At 36.2% G+C, this 24,053-nt stretch overlaps 1 protein-coding gene across 2 annotated transcripts in view; it reads right to left on the reverse strand.

The window, feature by feature from the left end:
* The window catches only part of LOC126419193 (rhodanese domain-containing protein CG4456-like), a 169,427-nt gene that overhangs the window by 78,031 nt on the left and 67,343 nt on the right, over window positions 1-24,053 (reverse strand). The window contains exons 1-2 of one of the 2 annotated variants that reach the window (XM_050086338.1): window positions 23,231-23,338; window positions 20,034-20,225 (exon numbers count right to left, since the gene is read on the reverse strand). In XM_050086338.1, the coding sequence (XP_049942295.1) occupies window positions 20,034-20,225; window positions 23,231-23,294 (256 nt within the window). In that variant the 5' untranslated portion in view covers window positions 23,295-23,338. Of the gene's footprint in view, window positions 1-20,033; window positions 20,226-23,230; window positions 23,339-24,053 lie in introns of those variants that run through there. The other variant, XM_050086330.1, reaches the window with a different exon arrangement.

A 24,053-nucleotide genomic window follows, 5' to 3' on the forward strand; every position in this document is an offset into this window, starting at 1 on the left:
TCTGAATTACTACTCAAATTATTTATCTCTGCTGAAGAAATGGCTCTGAGCACTATGGGACTCAACTGCTGAGGTCATTAGTCCCCTAGAACTTAGAACTAGTTAAACCTAACTAACGTAAGGACATCACAAACATCCATGCCCGAGGCAGGATTCGAACCTGCGACCGTAGCGGTCTTGCGGTTCCAGACTGCAGCGCCTTTAACCGCACGGCCACTTCGGCTGGCCTCTGCTGAAGAATTCATCTAAAAAGTAGAAACATTTTTCCAGTAGGAATTCCTTTAGCTTTGTTTTGAATAGTGTTTTCTTTTCTTTTAGACACTTTATATTACTCGGGAGTGTGTTAGAGATTTTTGTACTTGTGTATGTTACCCTTTTTTGTCACAGAGACAGATTTTTCCATTGACAGTGCATATCACCTTTCCGTCTTGTGTTATAATGATGGTATGCCTCATTTGTTTCAAATGCAGAGAAATTGAGAATTGTGAAAGCCATGAGTGAGAGGAGATATTGTGAGGTGGTGGTTAATATACCTAACTGTTTAAAAAGATTGCAACTTGAGGTTCTTGGAGGAACACTACATATAATTTGGACTACTTTTTTCTGGCTTACAATTTTTTTTTATATTGGTGAGTTGCCCCAAAAGATTATTCCACAGCACATCACTGAATGAAAGTAGCCAAAATGTGCAGACTTTGATACATTTATGTCTACAATTTTGAAGATTATTCGGATGCCAAATGTTGCTGAGATAAGCTTTTTTAGTGTTTGCTGTATTGGAATTCCCAGTTGAACCAGCTATCTATGTGGACACCTAGGAACTTTGCGCAAGGAACATTCTGTAACTGTTGGCTCTTGTGTGCAATGTTAATCTCTTCTGGGCTTATGTAACTGGATTGGAACTGCATGTAATTGTTTTACTGAGGTTTATTGGTAGAGCATTTGCAAGTGCCTGGTTGGCATTTAACTCTACATCAGTGGAGGTCTTGCTGGCTGTCACTATACTTGTGTCATCTGCAAACATTGTGATATTGCTAGCACTGTTTGAGGACAGGGGTAGGTCATTAATATATATAATAAGTAGGAGGAGACTCTAACTCTCCTACTTGTAGATTGTTAACACCTAATACTATTTTTTGTTGTCTGTCTTCTAGATATGATCTGAGCCAGTTGCCCATTTGTCCACAGATTCCATATCGGGCTGCTTTTCCTAAAAGTATTCTGTGATCGACACAGTCGAAAGCCTTAGTCAGGTCACAGAATACGCCAACCGGTAATTTTTTTTGTCAAGGCATTCTAAAACGTTATTTGTAAGTGTGTAAAATGCTTCAGTTATAGATAGATATAACTGATCTGAAACCAAATTGTTGTTTACTAATTAGTGCAAGTTTTTCAAAGTGATTGACGATTCTGACATATATTAATTTTTCAAAGGCTTTAGGAAATACTGTTACAAGAGAGATAGGATGATAGTTGGAAACATCTGTGGGATCACCTTTTTTTGTAGAGGGGCTTCACAGTGACATGCTTCATTCTGTCAGGGAAGATACCTTGATTTAGAGAGAGGCATTGAATATATGTGTAGAACTTAAGAGAGTTTATTACAGCTGGCTTTTAGCAGTTTGCTGGAAATATTGTCTACACCCGATGAATTTTTACTTTTTATCCCATAAAAAAGAGGAGGAACTTACTGTAATGTTGTGCACTGAACCAGAAGTAAAATTTTTCGTGTTTCCTGAGACAGTCAAACATATATATATTTTTGTTGTTTTAATTATCATAAGAGAATGGAAGAAAGTAAATTGGTATCATGGTTAAAGAATTTCTGTCAAACAAAGAGGTGAGGTAAACTGAAAACAAAAGGGGTCAGCATATGTAGAGGATAATTAACATCTGAAGTAATCAGCTCATGTGTGAAATTAGTATAATTTGGCGCAGCAGTAGAGGCAATATGCAGTAAAAAAACATCTTGAATACTAGGTCTTAATATTAATTGTGGTATAATAGAAGTGTTTGTGTTTGGTACAATCAGTATACGTGAGATCTGTGTCTGTGTCATGGTACAGCCTCTTCTAACATTCAGGAATTACAATTTCAAACATAGTTGTCTGGAGTAATGTGTGTGAGAAGAATAAGCAAGATTTGTATGTATATTGCCCTTCAGGCTAGAATCTCAAGCAATTTGATATAATAGTTTTTCTAAGTGATAATTTTGTCTGATTAGTAATGAGAGTTAAGTATGCCTTAGCATAAGGATCTGTTACTGTAGAGTATTTTTCAGTAGAATCAAGTTTGCATTGGATAAGCAGAGCAAGGGTTTATTTATTAGATAATGAAACAATAAAGAAATAATAAAATAATGGATAAAGTTAGGGTCTTAATGGCCAGGGAGCTTGTTTCTGCAGCAGAGATATTTTTGAGAATGCACTCCACTGGCTAAAAAGATAATAAATGTAAGTAAAATAATGGAGCTGATAGACATGATTAATGAAAAAAACTGTATACAAACAAATGTGGTGTAACTGTATTGAGGATCTATTTGTGAACTATGCAACATTGGGTACTGTTAATATTGTACAATTCACGACACTACAGCTGGGAATGAAAGTTTAACAGAAAGAGCAATATTTTAGTGAGGTACAAGTCATATAATGCTGCAATATTGGATCTATAGATTATCTGAAAACTTCTGTTTTGTACTGAGGAATTATGAGCTTAAAATGGTAGTACTGGAACGAAGAACAATAGTTTTGCTGATTAACTGATAACTGTGATACCAGACTGATGTATTTCTGAGAGGTCAACTACTTGGTAACATTTTGGGATTTTGGGAGGATTTAATTTTCTGGTTGAATGAGAGTAGTGCTCAGAGTTGAGTGGAGAAGGAGGGCAATGATTTGGTACAACTTCCATCCCCTTAATTTTGATTTGAATAGTAATTAAGTTATGTGATGGTGACTTTAGTGTCATGATTAGTAAATCTATGCTGCTGAACATATTGAGTTTTTGCTATTTTGCAAATGGGAAAGAAACAAAAGTCTTTCAAGTTTAACTAGTTTCAGACGGAGTTATGACTTAGAGTAATGTTTTGCAGTGTAATGTACACTTGATTTTAAATTTTTAGTAGTCACCACCTTTCTTACTATAGTAAATTTTAGTGCTAATTACTGGTATTGTGATGTTATGAGAACTATGTAATATATTAAATTATAAAGTAATGACTATCATTTTTAGTGTGAAACCTTTTTTTCTTACACGTAAGTTAGAAGAAAAAGGAAGTGTACTAAAGTAGGGTATTTTGCCTAATTTTTTAATGAACTGTGGCGGAGGAGAACCAACTCCAAGGGAACTGATTGCAGTGCATTTTCTTGCTAACTGCCACTTGGACCTGTTGAAGGTGTGGACAACTTGATGAGTTAGTGTGTTAAAGCTCATTAAAAGAGTGAAAGTGCTTGTGAAAAATACTAAACGTTGTGCAAGTGAAGTTTTCTGTCTAAAAAGTGAACTGCAATGCACAGTGTAATTTAACTTTTTGCAAGACAGGACTTGAATAAATTGATATGTACCTTAAAATGTAAACTTTGTTTACCCAAAAAGGACATCACTTATGATGAAGATTCCTAATTCGTATTAAAAGTATAACTTATAGATATTTTGTGCCATTGTACAATACACTGTGTGTAAATAGTTTGTATGGGGCTTTTCATATAAGTAGGAATTAAAAAAAAAAAAGTCATGTGCACTGTAGTTTTGATAAGATTTCTTATGTAGTATTTTTCTTTTGTGTAGATTGTTAGACCTACTGTCTGGGGTCATTTGTGATGGTCAAATTGCCCAGTTAGCTATTTGCAATATCTCTCAGGCCAATCCAATGAGGGGGTGATGTGACGAAGCAAGCTGGGATATTTTTACTTTTTTTTTTTTTTTATTTCCCTTCTTGTTTTGCCAGCTGCTTCCTTAAAATTCATCTGCATTTTCATAAAAGAGAAAGGTTGGCCCTCAGTTTTAAAGAATATAACACAAGATCTAATTTTGTGCTTAGTTTTATGTATGTAATTGTTTTTCTCATTTATTTTGACTATTCCTAGTTAATACCCTTGTTATAGGGTGAAATCAGTAATTGTTTCGTAACTCAAAGTCTATTGTTGACTTATAAACAAATATCAATTCTGTACTAATTATAAACATTTGGAGGAACAACTAATAGTATTCTTAAAGAATCTATTTGGATCTATTCAAAAACATGTTTTTCAATTTAAGTTTTTTATATCAATTGTTCTTTTTTCTGCTCTTTTAATAAGATTTGGCTTAAATGAGAAAAAGTTTATTTGATTAAATAGAATTAATGTAGCCCTTAATTAATTCCAAAGTAATTGCCAATTTTGTCAAAAGTATTGTTTGCATTACTCTATCTGTTAATCTCATCATTTAAACAAATGATTCAGCTTAGCCCTTGTAGTAGAAGAAACTGTTACAAAAAATGTAATTTTTCTATGTATTCAGTTAACTGAATGAAGTATGTTTTAATTGTAATTTCTGGAAATTAAACATTGAACAATGTACAGTTCCAGTACCTATTATTGTGAGGATATAAAAGGGCCCGATTTTTGGTCCCAAGACAGTCAGTCCACGGCCGAGTTTCAGACTAGAAACCTTTTTTGGTTAGAACAACAACAATGCATCAACTTAACTGTGAAATTAGTGTAACACAATTAGGCCATGTGGTGAACATCACAAGATGAATTATGAAGCGTCTGTATAAACTGCTGTGAAACCCAACGATATCACCTCTGACTCAGTCTGTTTTCTCTCACCATTGGGATCAATAATTCTGACTTTGTATCAGTGTATCAAAATAAATACATTCCATTACATAAAGTGGTCACATGTCATTATATTAACCAACTATAGTACTTCACTCTCACATACTTATGGGGTTGTTAAAGATTACACTAGATGATGAGGTAGAAACTGCATATATGTTTGTAAGGCACCTGCTTCATATTTTCAGTCACTGATTCAACTGTTGAAAGCTGCTTCATATCTTTAAGAATGTTGGAATTCTTATACTCACAAGCCAGACTTAAAGAATGATTATGAAAAATTGAAAACTACTGTCAGTAACATTGGTCTATCGGACATGTCCAAAAGAACAGATATCATCTTTAGATAGGTAAGGCTTACTGGCCAATGATCTTCTTCCGTGCGGATACATTGCCCGAACTCTAATGGGAATCAGTAGACTGACTGCCATGAGTACTGAGTATAGTGGGCAGGGGCACTACAAATGTAGTGTGTGAACAGTAAGTTGGAAGTGTGGGTCTCACGGGGAGGGTGGCAGAGATAAGTCCCTGCAGTCACACTATCCTCTATGTCCTCAATGGCTAAGACGGATAGAGCAGCAGCCATGTAAGCAGGAGATTCTGGGTTCGAGTCCAGGTCAGAGCACACATTTTCAACTGCCCCCATTGATATTTATCAACACCTATAAGCAGCTAAAGGTCTGGATTTCATTGTAATTTGATTCCAATTGTGCCACATTGATGCTATACTTATAGGATACTACATTTTTTCATTTTGTGATGTTCAAAATTTTACACTTTGAACATTAAAGGAAATTGCCAATCTTTGCACCACTTTGAAATCATATCAAGATGTGACTGAATATATATGCAGCTTCTTTGAGATGGTACTTCATCACAGATAACAGCCTAATCTGCAAGAAGTCTAAGGCTACTATTAAAATTGGGTGTAATGTCACTGATATACAGTATGAACAGCAAGTCTCCCAACACACTTCCCTGATGTACACCTGAAGTTATTTCTACATCTGACAATGACTCTCCATCCAACATGCTAAGTCCTCCCTACCAAAAAGTCCTCAGTCCAGTCACAGATTTCACTGGATACCCCATAGATTCTTACTTTTAACAATAAGTGTAGGTGCGGTACTGACTCAAATGCTTTTCAAAAATCAAGAAACACTGCATCTACCTGGTTGCCTTGATCAAAAGCTTTCAGTATGTCATATGAGAAGAGTGCAAGTTGGGTTTCACATGATCGATATTTTAGGAATCCATGCTGGCTGGCATTGTGGAGGTCATTCAGTTCAAGATACCTCATTATGTGTGAGTTCAGAATGTGTTCTAAGATTCTGCAACAAATTGATGTCAAGGATATTGGACAGTAGTTTTGTGGATCATTTCTGCTATCCTTCTTGTAGACAGGTGTGACCCGTGTTTTTTTCCAAGAACTGGGCATGGTTTTTTGTTCAAGGGATCTACAGTAGATTATATTCAGAAGAGGGGCTACTCAGTCACAAATTCAGTATAGAATATGCCTAGGGATTCCATCCTGCCCTGGAGTTTTGTTCAATTTTAACTATTTCAGCTGTTCTCAACACTACTGACACTAATATTATTTCACTTATCTTTTCAGTAATATGAGGATTAAATTGGGGAAATTCTCTTGGATTTTCATTTGTAAAGAAACATTCGAAAATGAATTTATGAATTTCAGATTTGCTTTGCTACCCTCAATTTCAGTTCCTGTCTCATTTGCTAGGGACTGGACACTAACTTGAGTGCTACTAATAGCCTTTACATATGACCAGAATTTCTTTGGATTTTGTGAAAGATCATTTGATAATATCCTGATATGGTAGTCACTGAAGGCATCAAGCATTGCTGTCTTGGCAGCCAAATGCATTTCATTTAGCATCTCTCTATCTATAAGCCTACACTTTGTTTTATACCAATTATGCAGTAACCTCTGTCTCTTTAGAAGTTTCATTACAGTGAATGTATACCATTGACAGTCCCTCCCCATACGAACTGTTCTACTGGGTACATTTATATCCATGCATGGTCAACCATTCTTTTAAACTTGAGCAATAGTTCCTCTACATGCTCCTGCCTTGTGCTGAAAGTTTCAAGTTCCTCACTGAAGTATGACAGTATTGATTTTTATCTGCTTTACTGAACATACATATCTTTCTGCTTGTTTTAGTTGTTCTTTGTACTTTGGTAGTCATTGTTGCCACAACCACATTGTGGTCACTGATACCAGTTTATATGTGGACATCCTCATAGGGGTCAAGTCTATTTGTTGCCATTAGATCCAATATATTTTCATCATGAGTGAGGTTTCTAACTATCTGTTCTATGTAGTTTTCAGAGAAGGCATTTAGTAATGTCCCATAGGATGCCTTATCATGCCCACCGCTAACAAAACTGTAATTTTCCCAGTTAATTGTTGGGTGACTAAAGTCTCCACCAATGATTAAAGAATGATTGGGAAACTTGCAAACAAGTGAATTGAGGTTTTCTCTAAAGTTTTCTGTTACATCAGGATATGAGTCTGGTTGATGATAGAAGAATCCAGTTATCATTTTACGCCCACCCCTGAGACTGAGTGTTGCCCAAAGAATCTCACAGGCAGTTTCAGTTTCTGTGTCAGTGGATTAGAGTTTTTTGCCTGCAGCAACAAATACACCACCTCCATTTTCCTATTTCGATACACACTCAAATTTTCCACAAAAATATCACTGCTATCAATTTCAGGTTTCATCCAGCTTTCTGTACCTCGTATTATGTGAGCTTCACTGCTTTTTAGGACCACTTCAAACTCTGGCTCTTTGTTGTAAATCCTTCAGCAATTTGCCATTAGGATGTTAATACTCTCGTTTGTGGGAGGCATTTCTTTTAATCTTATACTTACACTTTAGTGTTTCCTACAGCTATCATTATCTGGACTGGATGGAGAGTTACCTAATCTATTCTCAACCCTATGGCACAAGTCCAGGATGTCACAGCCTAACTTGTCATGGCATGGAACCCTCCTAATCTCTAGTTCAGTCCTTCCATATAATCAGAACCATAGGGCTACAATCACTTCTGGGGACAATGCTGCAAAATTTGAGCTCCATTGAAACTCCATGCACAAAGCTGGTCTTCTCAACCTTCCCTGACAGTTGCTGGAATGACTCAAGTATGATCTCAGAGCCTGGACATCTGACATCATTTGTTCCAATGTATACTGCAATCTGCAGCTGGTTGCACCCTATTCTCTCAATGCTGAATGAGGACCCCAGGCTACACACTGAGTGCACCTTGAGTTCTTTCCTGTCCCTAGCTGCTATTTCCCTAAGGGTACCATCATTTGCTGTACTTTTGAACTGCTGATGATTAATAGACCTCTACACTTTTGCATTGGCATCCTCTTTACACTGGACAGAACAAGCTTCACCAAAACACATGAAGTGTGTCCCATAGGCTCATTTTCAGTTTCAGTGAAAGACAGCACCTCAAACTTATTGGTCAGGGGGATGAGTACAACACTCTGAGTCCTCCCTGGTAATAATAATAATAATAATAATAATAAACCCCGTGGAGGCCCGGGAAAAGAATCGGCCTCCGGTATGTTCTGCCAGTCATAAAAGGCGACGAAAAGAACAAACCACTAATAGGGCTAACCCCCCTTTTAGTGTGATTAGTTGGTTCAGGACAGAACTAAAGAAGCCTCGGACAAGCGCCGTCATGGTCGGAGACGACGCTTGAACCCTATGCCCGCCCACAATGGTAACGACACTGCTAGCCAACTGGAAAATGATTTAAATCCAAATAGAGGTGTTTTGCAGGATATGCTTCCTGCAACCACCCTAGAAGGAAAACAAAGACAGAGGATGAGATGGTCAGATGAAGTTAATCGACACCTCATGTTCTGTTATTACCAAGCAACAAACCTAGGAACCAACACAACTGGATACAGATCACAAGTATACACAACATTTATTACCAGATACCCAGAATTAAAATTTTTAACAGAACAACGATTAGCTGATCAGATCCGTGTAATAATAAAAAATAACAGGATACCCCAGTCAGAATTAGAAAACATCAAACATCAAGTACAACAAATACTGGAACAAAATAATGTGCAATCAGAAGAAGAAGAAAATACAGTAATGGACTCAAACATCCCAGAGCAAACAAACAAAGAACAACATGCACCAATTAAACAATCAGAGGAAAACGAAATCTTAAGACAGCCACCAGAACAAGCACAAATAGAACACGAAGTGACACAGATGTTAGATATAGAAGAAAAATTTCAGCTAACATATATAGAATACAAAGACACAAATACAGACATTAGACCATTCTTGCGTAGACCACCAAATAACCCACAAGTCGAAACAACAATAAAAACTATCAACACAGTCATACACAACAAAATAAATGAAAATACAACTATGGAAGAGTTACAACTACTGGTTTATATAGGAGCACTCACTACACTAAATATACACACTAGGCAAAGATCAGAACCAACCAACACACAGAAGAAACCCACAAAACCAGCATGGCAACACAGGCTACAGATCAAAATAGAAAAACTCAGAAAAGACATCGGACAGCTAACACAATTTATAAGAAATGAAATCTCGGAAAAAAAACGAAAAAGGTTAGGTAAAATCTCACAACAAGAAGCGACAGAGCAATTAGACGAAAAGAAGCAGAAATAACAAGCATTAGCCAAACGACTCAGAAGATACAAAAAAAGTGAAAATAGAAGGAAACAAAACCAAACATTCAACACAAACCAAAAGAAATTTTACCAGACAATAGATAACACACACATTAAAATAAACAATCCACCAAACATAACAGACATGGAACACTTCTGGAGCAACATATGGTCAAACCCGGTACAACATAACAGGCATGCACGGTGGATACAAGCAGAAACAGACACATACAAGATGATACCACAAATGCCTGAAGTGATAATTTTGCAACATGAAGTCACCCAAGCAATTAATTCTACTCACAATTGGAAAGCCCCTGGAAATGACAAAATAGCAAATTTCTGGTTAAAGAAGTTCACCTCAACACATTCACATCTAACTAAATTATTTAACAGTTACATTGCAGACCCATACACATTCCCTGATACACTTACACACGGAATAACATATCTGAAACCTAAAGATCAAGCAGACACAGCGAACCCAGCTAAATATCGCCCCATAACATGCCTACCAACAATATACAAAATATTATCTTCAGTCATTAAACAGAAACTAGTGACACATACAACACAGAACAAAATTATAAATGAAGAACAAAAAGGCTGTTGCAAAGGAGCATGAGGATGTAAAGAGCAACTGATAATAGATGCAGAGGTGACATATCAAGCTAAAACTAAACAAAAACAAAGATGAGGTGACTTACCGAACAAAAGCGCTGGCAGGTCGATAGATACACAAACAAACAAAAACATACACACAAAATTCAAGCTTTCGCAACAAACTGTTGCCTCATCATCTCCTTCCCTCTTTCCTGATGAGGCAACAGTTTGTTGCGAAAGCTTGAATTTTGTGTGTATGTTTGTGTTTGTTTGTGTATCTATCGACCTGCCAGCGCTTTTGTTCGGTAAGTCACCTCATCTTTGTTTTTATATATAATTTTTCCCACGTGGAATGTTTCCTTCCATTATATTAAAACTAAACAAAGGTCGCTACACTACGCATACATTGATTACCAAAAAGCTTTTGATAGTGTACCCCACTCATGGTTACTACAAATATTGGAAATATACAAACTAGATCCTAAATTGATACAGTTCCTAAACATAGTAATGAAAAATTGGAAAACCACACTTAATATCCAAACAAATTCAAATAATATCACATCACAGCCAATACAGATTAAGCGTGGAATATACCAAGGAGACTCATTAAGTCCTTTCTGGTTCTGCCTTGCTCTGAACCCACTATCCAACATGCTAAATAATACAAATTATGGATACAATATTACTGGAACATACCCACACAAAATCACACATTTGCTATACATGGATGATCTAAAACTACTGGCAGCAACAAATCAACAACTCAACCAATTACTAAAGATAACAGAAGGATTCAGCAATGATATAAGTATGGCTTTTGGAACAGACATATGTAAGAAAAATAGCATAGTCAAGGGAAAACATACTAAACAAGAAGATTACATATTGGTTAACCACAGCGACTGCATAGAAGCGATGGAAAAAACGGATGCCTATAAATATCTAGGATACAGACAAAAAATAGGAATAGATAATACAAATATCAAAGAAGAACTAAAAGAAAAATATAGACAAAGACTAACAAAAATACTGAAAACAGAATTGACAGCAAGAAACAAGACAAAAGCTATAAATACCTATGCCATACCAATATTGACCTACTCATTTGGAGTAGTGAAATGGAGTAACACAGACCTAGAAGCACTCAATACACTAACACGATCACAATGCCACAAATATAGAATGCATCACATACATTCAGCAACAGAAAGATTCACATTAAGCAGAAAGGAAGGAGGAAGGGGATTTATCGACATAAAAAAACCTACATTATGGACAGGTAGACAATTTAAGAAAATTCTTTCTAGAACGAGCAGAAACTAGCAAAATACATAAGGCAATCACTCATATAAATACATCGGCTACACCACTGCAATTTCATAACCACTTCTACAACCCTTTAGATCACATAACATCAACAGACATGAAGAAAGTAAATTGGAAAATGAAAACACTACATGGCAAGCACCCGTATCATCTAACACAGCCACACATCGATCAAGACGCATCCAACACATGGCTAAGAAAAGGCAATATATACAGTGAGACAGAAGGATTCATGATTGCAATACAGGATCAAACAATAAACACCAGGTATTACAGCAAGCATATTATTAAAGATCCCAATACCACAACGGATAAATGCAGACTTTGTAAACAACAAATAGAAACAGTAGATCACATCACAAGCGGATGTACAATACTAGCAAATACAGAATACCCCAGAAGACATGACAATGTCGCAAAAATAATACATCAACAGCTTGCCTTACAACATAAACTTTTAAAACAACACATTCCTACATACAAGTATACACCACAAAATGTACTGGAGAATGATGAATACAAATTATACTGGAACAGAACCGTTATAACAGATAAAACAACGCCACATAACAAACCTGACATCATACTCACCAATAAAAAGAAGAAATTAACACAACTAATCGAAATATCCATACCCAATACAACAAATATACAAAAGAAAACAGGAGAAAAAATTGAAAAATACATCCAACTGGCTGAGGAAGTCAAAGACATGTGGCATCAGGATAAAGTTGACATCATACCAATTATACTATCAACTACAGGAGTCATACCACACAATATCCACCAGTACATCAATGCAATACAGCTACATCCAAACATATATATACAGCTACAGAAATCCGTAATTATTGATACATGTTCAATTACCCGAAAGTTCCTAAATGCAATATAACACATACCGTACAGTTAAAAGTAAGTGACGCTTGATCAAGGTCCGCGTCACTCCATTTTCAACCGGACTTAATGTCTGAGAAAGTGAAGATAATAATAATAATAATAGCTTTATTCAACATCGAATGGTACACTGCACATGTACAAAGAAACAGTAATGATTAAAGTTATTTGTACAATACACATGACACATTCTTCTGAATATGTCATTAATTTACAATAAAATTATAATAAGGTGTTTACTTATTTCTATTCACATAATTTCACAAAGCATTTGTTGTTCTTCATATAAGTATGGTACTCTTCTAATGTGTAGAAAGGGTGTTTTACTAAAAATTTCTTAAGTTGATGTTTCAGTTTAATTGTAGGAAGAGCCATGACTGCTCTAGGCAGTGCATTAGCTAATTTTATACCTGCATACTGAGGCCCCTTTTCATAAAGTGCTGTTCTGTGGCTGCCAATGTAAAATCTTTCTTTATTTCTAGTATTGTACTGGTGGAAATATGAATAAGTGTTTGGGTGCAGTCTTTTCACAAGCAATATGGATTTTAGAATGTATGTGTTTATAACAGTTAACACTTCTGTTTTTGGAAACAAGTTGTGACAAGATTCCCTATATTTTGCTCCACAGATTATTCTCACACCCCTTTTTTGAAGAATGAGTAACTTATCTAGATTAGCTTTGGTTGTTGCCCCCCAAATTTCAATACCGTAGTTCAAGTGAGAGGAGAAAAGAGCATGGTATGCAGTCTTTAGGACTACGGTGTCTCTATAGAACTTGCTAATAGTACTGATTGCAAATATATTTTTTGACAACTTAGTTGCTAGAGAGTCAATATGTGTGTCCCATTTCAGGTTGCTTTGGATTGTTACGCCAAGGAATTTTACACTAGACTCTTTCTTTACCAATTTGTTTCCCATGTATAATTTAATTTCATTATTCAAACTACTTTTGTTAAACTCCATCAAACATGTTTTACTGGTGCTTACATTTAAGTGGCTTTCATTAAAAAACTGAACAATTTCTTTTGTCACATTATTACACTCTGCCTCTAGTTCATTACATGATTACTTTTTACATACAATGGACGTGTCATCGGCATACAGAACAATTTTGGAATTTATAGTACAGTATTTAATCAAGATTTTAAACATGGCTGCAGCAGCAACTGTTAAATTCTTCACAATAAAGGATGGCAGCCAAAAACAGTTGCAGGATAGAATTTTTTTATTAAAATTCTTGACCAAGGTTTCGGTACATATAAATATACCTTCATCAGAAGTACATTTCTAAAATTACATCATGCACTGGAGAATAATGAAACAATTATGCCAAAAGGCGTCGTCAGTAATTAAAATATCATCTCCATTTGTACGACATGTGTAATGGGTACAGGATCAAAGCGAACAGTTTAACAATGGATTGTTAAACTGTTCGCTTTGATCCTGTACCCATTACACATGTCGTACAAATGGAGATGATATTTTAATTACTGACGACGCCTTTTGGCATAATTGTTTCATTATTCTCCAGTGCATGATGTAATTTTAGAAATGTACTTCTGATGAAGGTATATTTATATGTACCGAAACCTTGGTCAAGAATTTTAATAAAAAAATTCTATCCTGCAACTGTTTTTGGCTGCCATCCTTTATTGTGACAGTATTTAATATCATTTACATCGATCAAGAACAGAAGGGGGCCCAACACCGAGCCCTGGGGCACCCCATATTTTATGCAAGTGATCTCTGAGTTGTAGACATCACTTTCCATTTTAAGTAGAACAAACTGCTTTCTATTGCTCATATAACACTTTATTGGGTCATAAGCAGTGCCTCTAATGCCCATGTTCCATAGCTTGTCTAATAGGATGTCAACGTTCACACAATCAAAGGCTTTTTCCAGGTCTTGGTATACACCTGCCACATGTTCCTTGCTTTTGATACCCCCTAACACCTCTTCAATTAGTTGAGCAGCTGCAGTGCTAGTTGATTTACCTTTTACAAATCCATTTTGATTTTCGAACATCAGGTTGTGTTTGTTAAGAAAGTTTATAATCCTGTTGTATATAACTTTGTCAACTATTCTGGAAAAGACAGGAAGGATTGAGACTGGTCTGTAGTTTTCTATTTTGTTGTTGTCACCTTTCTTAAAAATGGGTGTTACCTGTGCTATTTTTAGTCTGTCTGGAAAGGTGCCTGATTCTATTATATTGTTGACTGCTGCAGACAGAGGTACAGAGAAATTTTGGCTACAGGCTTTTAAAACATTAGTATTTAGGCCATCATGCCCAGCTGAATTAGAGGGTTTTAGAGAGCTAATGATGCCCATTATTTCTGCACAGTTTGTGGGGGCTAGATATATACTATGGTCACATGTATTACCTTTAAAACTGTAGTGCATGTTTTTATGTTTGTCATTTATGGCTTCCCCTATGGAAGAAAAATATTCATTAAAAATATTTGCAATTTCCAGTTGGTCTTTTATGAGCATGCCGTTGTGGTTAATAGTAAAGTCCATACAGGATTTGTCATTGCCGGTTCTAAAACTGTTTCTGACTGCCCAGATGCCAGTAGTTACGTTGTGTGAGTTTTGAAGCTTATTTGCAACATAGTTGCTCCTGGTCTGTGTAAGTAATTCCTTATAGTGTGCTTGATATATTTTGAAGGCTTCCTTTAGCTCAGGAATCTCACTATTATTCAGCATTGCACTGTGGAGTAGTTTTAATTTTTCCCTCGCTTCAGTGACATTACTATTTACCCAAATGTTTTTGTTTATATTTTTTGTTTGTTTCATTTTTGTGATTACAACTGGGCATGTGGTATCAAAGCAGTAATAGAAGTCAGCAGCAAAGTTATCATATGAAAAGCTATTATTTTCAAACCATTTTATTTGTGCTAGCATCCAGTTTAGTCTATTTATGTTGTCATTATACATTATTCTTTTAGTTACAAACTGTTGCTTTGTGGTGACAGTGGGGGGCCTCATGGTGTTCCAATTTAAGCTGTACTGCATGGTGATTTGAGATGGCTAGTTTTAAAACCAATGCACTGTGGGATTGGTGGGTCATGTTTGTTATTATGTTGTCAAGACATGTTTTACTATTGCCAATTTCTCTAGTGGGTTCCCGAATGAGTGGGCTCGGGTTAAATTCATCACACAGACGATGTAACTTTTTGGTGCTGACATCATTTGTTAATAAATCTATATTTATATCCCCTGTAACTATAATATTTACATGACCATTTGGCACAGAAAATGTTGTGTCTATATACACTAGCAAGTCAGAAAGATTTACAAAAAAGGTATCTGTATTTGCTGCAGGTGGCCTGTAAACACCGATAACTGTTTTGTTATCTCTACCCCATTTCAGGTTTATTGCAGCAAATTCTGAGACTCCTTCCAAGCAGAAGGCACTCACATCAATAACATTAAAATTACTTTCATTTACAGTGAAAATTGCTACACCTCCCCCAGTCTTGTCTTTTCTACTGAAGGCTGTGCAGAATTTCATACACAGTGGTTGACTAATGCTAATCAGAGCTTCATTGTACCAATGTCCAGTTACGACTAATATATCGGGTTTGTCACTCCGTGAAATTACATCTAGATCATTATGCTTATTTCTAAGACTACCAAGATTCTGGTGTATGATTTTAAGGCTGAGTTTTACCTGCTGGACCTTAGAGGATAATTTTGGACTAGCAATGAGGCCAGCAGGCTTCACAAGTTTCCCTGGCTTGCCAGCAGTGGCTGGTGTTGTGGCAGATTTTGTTGAGGTGGGTTGTACCACCCCATGGCAATGGACTTCTTTTCATCACTTTGTGAACAATGTCGCCTGACTTCCTCAATAATTTTGCTACTAATGATCTTTTTGTCTCTTTTGTTCATGTGCAGACCATGAGATGTGTGCAGCTCCCTTTCTAGATAGCTGACATCTACTAGAGACACATTCTGAAATTTACTACATAGATCTTTAATCCTGTCATTTGTTTTATGAATTTCCCGGTTCACAATAGACTGTTTCATAAGATCATGCCTCTGTGGAATGTTGACAACAAGTGTTTTAGTGTCATTTAACTTACCCAGTACCATTTTCATATGTCTAATTGCATCATTTGCTTGATTTCTTGCTACATCAAATGAACCTCCCATAATAATGACACAGTCATTGGATGAGAAGGAGTCACACTCCTGCATGCACGGCTTCACCACAGCAGAAAGAGGGGCTCCAGGCTGGATGTGGCCTACAGCTGCAAAGTTGTCTTGCATGTTTGCGATGTTTTGGGCTATTTCACGTCCATGGCTGTCTCCATATAATAGAATCCGGCCCTGCTTGTGTTTCTGATTGTCGTCGTTTCTTCTGTTTTTCTCTAGGGACGATTTCTTGCATGTAATTTCACAGATTCCACTTCCTTGGATGGTTTGTTTACGTTCAGTTTCACGTTTTGCACACAAGTTTGGGACTTAATGTTTTCTGAAATTATCACTGACAGTTTTTTTGCTGCTTGAAGGATTACTTCTAGTTTGCACGGACTGAACTAGTTCTTGTTCCACTATTTCTTCGAGAATTTGAAACCTGTTTTGAGTATTGATGGCAGGAAAGCTTTCCTTGGTTTATAGTTTAGGCCTGCAGTCGTTCATCAGGCGCTGTTGTTCAGATTCACTCACCTTCTTATTTAAGAGAGTAACTTCAGCCTTTAGGCTCTGGATTTCACTTACCATATCGCCGACTAGAACAGATAATTCACACCTACAGTCACAAATTTTTGCTTTATGATAATTATCTGAGTTCTGAATGCAGCACTGACTACAGTTGCAGCATGTTATAAATTCATTATTTTCTTTCACAGATGAGTCCACTTTTGCACATCGAAAATGATACGAGTTATTACATTCCTTGCACGTGATTCCGGTTTTCAGTACTTTTCCGCGTCAAAACATGAGTTTTTACGTAAGCTAAGAACTTTACCATTACTATTTGCCGCCATCTTCTCTGTCCACTCTGCAGAAGATGCCTAGATCTACCACTGACATGCCTCTCACAGTCAAGTTGATGAGTAATGACAGATCCTGTACTTACTGTGGAGGAGACAGGATCTGCAGGAAAGAATAGTACTTGAGGTGCCTTTGGTGCTGGTATCACAGATACATGACTCTTAGAAGCTCTTCCAACACACCAATTCGCAGCATCTGGCAATCATTTGACAGTAGTCAGGGCAATTTCCAGCTGCTTACAAATGTCAACCAGCTCATCTTGTGTTTGTTTATTTATTTATTTACACATCGAGTTCCTTAGGACCAATCTGAAGAGCAAATCTCCAAGGTCATGGAATGTGCCAGCACATGAAATTACAGATAAAAATAAAATGTTTATGACCCCCAAAAAAAGTCAATGCATAAGTTTAAGTAAACACAATCAATAATACAACAAGAATCAGCTTAATTTTTCAAGGCACTTCTCGAGAGTATAGAAGGAGTGACCCATGAGGAAACTCTTCAGTTTTGATTTGAAAGCACGTGGATTACTGCTAAGATTTTTGAATTCTAGTGGTAGCTTATTGAAAATGGATGCAGCAGTATACTGCACACCTTTCTGCACAAGAGTTAAGGAAGTCCGATCAAAATTCAGATTTGATTTCTTCTGAGTATTAACTGAGTGAAAGCTGCTTATTCTTGGGAATAAGCTATTATTGTTAAAAAGAAATGACAGCAAGGAATATATATGAGGGTTCGAACTTTAATAGTGACAACTATTTATTTATAGCTCGTACAAAATAGATACGTGTTTCAAAGTTTTACTGACCTTCAAAGCAGTCACCAGCATTGTGTATAACCCATTGCCAATGATGTAGAAGTCATAGGATACTCTTAGCAGTGCCAGTTGTGTTGACAATTTGAGCAGTGTGGTCTATTGCCCAATGAATCTGTAGCAGTTCTGAAGTGAATGCCGTGAAGTGTTTCTTTCAGTTTAGAAACTGAATTGAACTCACAAGGGCTACATGATAAGACTAGTCTTTGCAGCAGGTGGAGATATGCAGCAGGAAATGCTGACATAATCAGCGCTACCAACAGAAACTGCAATACTTAGCTCCACCACGGAATTTTCCTACATCAGTGTGAAAAAATATTTATTTTGACACGTAGAGAATGAAAAATTAAGAAAATAAGTTATGTGAGCCTAACTGGAATGAAATATTGCAGGACAAAGCACTGTGCACAGTTCTTATTTAAGAACACAACAGTCGACCCAAAAAGTATTGCAATATGAGCTTTTCATCTGCACAAAGTCCCATTATTAACTTACATATTTGCAAATTTCTTTTATTTTTATTTATTTATTTATTTATTTTTTTAGTTCTTGCTCTAAGGGGGATAGGCAGGCTGCTAGCTTGTTGATGTATAGAATATTTAATAATAAATCAATACCTGAATGTATAACTCTAAAATTGGCAGTATATTTATATGTCGATATTTTTTCCTTCAATGCCTCAAGCCTTTTTGTTGATATATTGAGAATCGATAATGATTTTTTTTTTTAAATACTGATATATGAGATTCCTGATATTTTTAAAAATATCAATAGTCCTTCTCACACGACCGAAATGGATTTTTAACAGATCAGTAGTGCACATTGAAAATACTGATTTTTGCATGGTTTGTAAACACTGTTTCATCCAAAACAAAAACTTTCTTAGAAATGCTGTATATTCTGAAGCTGTTGATGGAGCAAAATATTGAAAGGAAGCAATGCACTGGAATGTAGTATTCAGAGAACAGTGGTTTGGCTGATCCCAAAAGCATACTCAAGTGCCTCAAAGCAACAAATGGATTGTGTGTTACTACTATGAAAATGTTAGTTACCTTTCTTGAATATCAATAGTTGTTCTTTTTCGGTGGTGTGTTTATGTTTCACACTTTCAATTTCTCGAATTTTTTAAAAATGAAGTTTGCAAAGACTTATGAACATGTGGCAAGATCAAGATATCTTTCTGCATGTGACCATCCCACTGCTCTAACAATTTGACCCTGTTTGCCACAACCAAAGGCTATATTCACTTTTCTGATTGGCACATACATTGCGAAGGGCTTAGTAGCTTCATGAGCAAGGTGTCTGATTGTTACAATAGCAGAGCACAGGGCAATTTCCACACATTATTTCATCAAAGTTCTATTTAAAGGTTCTTTCTAATGCTATATAAAAATATATATTTCTATTAAAAAAAGTTACTGACTTAAATTAGCTAGTTACATATAGGTCTCAAGTGCACAGTTAAACACACAACCATGACTAAGTTGTGTGTTCACTTACATTTGGTACAGTGGGGGAAATGTTTGCAGGACCTCTTATTCTGACGGCAGAACAGTGGACTGTGGTGCTATTACCTTGTTCCATACTTGTTACGTAACTGAAGTCCTCTTCAAAGGCTCTTTCCAAGGCCAAAGAAAGAAATACACAGTTACAACAACAGACTTGTATCATAATACAGCAACTATTAAAAATTACTTGCTCACCTCAGAAAATTTGCCACACTGTCTGCTGCAGCTTAAGGAAAACTGCATTGCAATATATTTACTCCTTTTAGATATATTTTTGGTGGCCTGTCTTAGCTGCCCCATCTTGAATATTACTTCAAGTGCACAGCTGCTCATGCTGTTCAACAAACTAATTACTTACCTGGGATATGAAAACTCTTTGGTAACAATCCAGTTGACTTCACTTCAACTCGACTTCTCACATCTATTAATGTAACTTCCTTTTTTTTGATGAGGTCAAGTAACTCCTCATAGCTTAACTTCTTATCATCGGGTACATCAGTAGACATATTACAAATTAAAACACTGGGAACATTTCTCTTCAGTGTCTGATCTGGAAAAACAGTGTTGTGTTAACACAAATTTTATAGTTGCTGTAACTACAAATCATTCCACATACAAGGACTATGACAAGGAAAACTTCAGTTTTTTACAGGATTGGAAGTAGTTGGAGAATGGAACAGTCACTACACTAACTCATGCAGTGGGTTAGCATACCTAAAGCTGTGATAATGAGAAAGCCACTTTGGTTCTTGCATACTTAAAGTTGTAATAGCGAGAAGGCCACTTTGGTTCTTGTTTGCATACAGTAACAATTCAAAATAAATACTGCAACTGAAAACCCTGTGAAATGAGTGATCTATTCTGTAAAATGGTTTTTGGTGGCAAAAAACTTCAATGCTGTTGATGTTCATCATGGAATTTCTGGTGCCTATCTACTAAACACCATGAATGAAAGTGTGCATCAATGGTGTTGTTTGTTTAAGTGTAGAATCAAGAATGTTTATGTTGATGAAAAAAGTGCCCATCTGCTGCAGTCAGCAACAAGGTGTAAAAAAAAAAAAAAAAAAAAAAAGTGCTTCATATCTCAATTGACAGATACATTTCTGCAGATTTATTGAGTGTTTTGCAAGAGATCATAACTAAACAGTAAGGTTACCTCAAGTTCTGTGCTTGTTAGGTTTCAAAATTAGTTTCTGAGAAGCACAAAACTCAATGGATAACAGCTCCTGTACATCTCCTTTTGCTTTATAATGCCAAAGAAGTACGTCCATTGAACAGAATCACAACCAGTGATGAGATTTGTTTCCATCACTAAAGCACAGTAGGACAGAGGGAGAGGGGGGAGGGGGCTGGGGGGGGGGGGGGGGGGGGAGAGGATACCAAAGCATGCTGAACTGTCAGCCAGAAATATTATGGTGAGCTAAATGAATCTGGATGTGAATTATATGGAACATGAAAGCAAACTGCATGAGAAAAGATAAGTAAAAATTTTATTGTAAATGTTACTCGTCTTGAATCTTATAAAAGACTTCACCATTGTAGACAATAGCAACAACAAAGGAAGGAGGGGTAGGTTACATACTGTATGCAGAACAGGAACTTGTCTGAAAACTGATGTAGTGCCACTTCTCTGTCCCATGTTGTCATTGTGTAACCCTTGTCAGTATGCCTCTTCTCTACTGCCGCATCAAATAATTCCACAGCAATGGTCACCAACTGACAGTCCAGTATGGTCTAGATGTCACCACACTGCCTGTGTGGATACTTGTCCGCTGGAAACAAGCAAGCTGACACAGAGCAGGTAACGATCTGGCCACTGGGGAAGTTTTACAAGTGCTGGTAGACTTTTCTTTTTTTAAAAAAATCACAATCTTCTGGCAAATAACAAACATTCAAAGGTGATTTCTGAATGAAAAAACCATAAGGTGCTAATCCTTACACACAGGATGTAAATGGCATTATTCCTATCTGTTTTGTGCAGCTGTGCTGAAATGCTAATCATTTGCATATCCAAGCATCTAATGCATTTTATGCCAGTTTAACTATGTTGCACATTGATTCTGTAGTGCTGCAATTTTAATGGCAAACAGTGTGTGACAAAGCAAGCTGGGATAATTTTAATTCCCCTCTTGTCTTGCCATATGCCTCCTTAAATTAGTTTGGTTCATTTTGACTTAATTACCATTAACATACGTGAGTATAATCTGTATTTTCATAAAAGAGAGAGATTGGCCCTTAGTTTTAAATTAAATAACACCAGAGCTAATTTTGTGCTTAGTTTTATGCATATAATTGATTTTCTAATTTATTTTGACTATTACTAGTTAGTATCTTTCATTACAGGGAGAAATCAGTAATTGTTTTGTAACTTAAATTCTATTGTTGACATATAAACAAATATCAATTCTGTAATAATTATAAACATTTGGAAGAAGAAGTATTTATGTAAATCTATTCAAAAACATGTTAGAAAAACCAGCTCTTAATTAATTCCAAGGTAATTAACAGTTTTGTGTAAAGCATTGTTTGCATAAAGATATTTGTTAATTTCATGATTTAAACAAATAATTCAGCCTAACTTTTGTAGTAGAAGAAACTGTTAAAGAGACACAATTTTTCGATGACTTCAGTTAATTTAATGAGTTAAGTTTTAATTGTAATTTCTGTAAATTTAACTTCATACAATGTGTAGTTTCAGCACCTATTATTGTGATGATATATAAGGGCCCAATTTTTGGTCATGAGACAGCCAGTCCATGGCCGAGTTTCTGACAAGTAACCTGTGCTGGTTAGAACAACAACAACAATTTAACTGTGAAATAAGTGTTAAACAATTAAGCCGTGTGAAAAACCAATGACAGTGACTGCACCGTATGTACCTGATTATTCTTCAAGAACTGTGGACTTTGTGGTTATGTTTTTACTGCTCAAAGATATTCAACAGTAAACTATTGTAGCAGTATGTGGAGTTCCACCTGCTAACTGTTAATGAGGCTTTTCGAAGGTTACATAATAGTGCACTGGCCATATGACTATGTATTATTAGGGGGCTGTGAACAGTGAAATTAAAGCACTGTAAACCATAACTGTGCATATGTCAGCTGCATCATTTAAAGTAGTCAGTGTCGAAACCCACAGACCCCATTTTTCAGCGAGTATAGCAACGCAGTACAGCGACACCAAGGACAACAATCAACAAATGAAGAGATAAATAAAAGCAGGTGGAACAGCCACAAATGTACTAGGAAAAACTGAGATCTTATGGAATACTGATGGAACAATAATATTACAAGACCACATCATATGCGGACAGTCAGAGGAACGTATCACCAAAAACATGACGTTAGGTTTTTCAACATGTGTCCTCACAGTAATCAGCTCCTCGTTGCATCAAAATGATATATCTCTATCTCTTTTCCTTGTGAGAATAAGGTACTGCATTTCTCCAAGTTATGAGCTTATTTTAGATACAGATAGGCATATTGGCACTAATGTTCTTCTATCTTGAGAAAGTGCATCTTAGTTTTCGGATCAGCAAAATGTATCGGCACTTACGTTCTTCTGGCTGCTTACTTTGTGAAGAAAATTTGGAAATATGTTTTAAAGCAGCAGAGACCATTATCTACGTGTATTGCACAATATAATTTTGCTGCATTTGCGTGCTATTTTATCATGTGCTGAAAGAGAAGCATATGTTGTCTAGCAGCTAAATAACAAAGCTTGTGACACCAAGTGGAAATGTTGCATCACGTCTAGCTGCTGAGTCATTCATTTGTCAATCAATTCTCGAAACATTTTTTGTATGAGGTTTCAAATTATAGCATTTCCCCTGCAAGAATCAGTAAGTGGAAAAATGATAAACTGAACAGTAACTGCCCTTTGTAAGCATCGTCAGTGCAGTCACATTGCCTTCATTGTCACATCACATTTTGTTTAGTTTCGTGAAGTATTTACTGTGAAGAGGTTAATGTTAGTGTGTGCTCTCTGTTAGATAAAAATGACTTCACAAGGAAGGAGAATGGTTGAGCTAGTGATGCAAAAGTACTGCAATGAAAGGAACTCAACATCCGATGAAGGTAAGACAAATTACTATTGATTTTATCTATGAGATAGTCATCCACAGAGGTATAGATCATTAGTTTGGTTGACTTCATTGTTTATATATTTATGAAATTACAGAAGCAGAAGAAAAGGATGGTGAAACCTTGTCTGTAATACAAAATAGTTTCGATATGGAATGACTACCAGAGTTAAGTGAAGAAGAGTGTAATGAATTCAAAGTGCTTAGTTTGGGTTCATCAGGTAATTACATACCCAAAAGCAACACGGATTTTCTATCATCATCAACATCACCATCTCTAAGGCCAATAAAAAGGAG

This window comes from Schistocerca serialis, chromosome 1, assembly GCF_023864345.2.
Source record: "Schistocerca serialis cubense isolate TAMUIC-IGC-003099 chromosome 1, iqSchSeri2.2, whole genome shotgun sequence".
Taxonomy (NCBI): Eukaryota; Metazoa; Arthropoda; class Insecta; order Orthoptera; family Acrididae; genus Schistocerca; species Schistocerca serialis.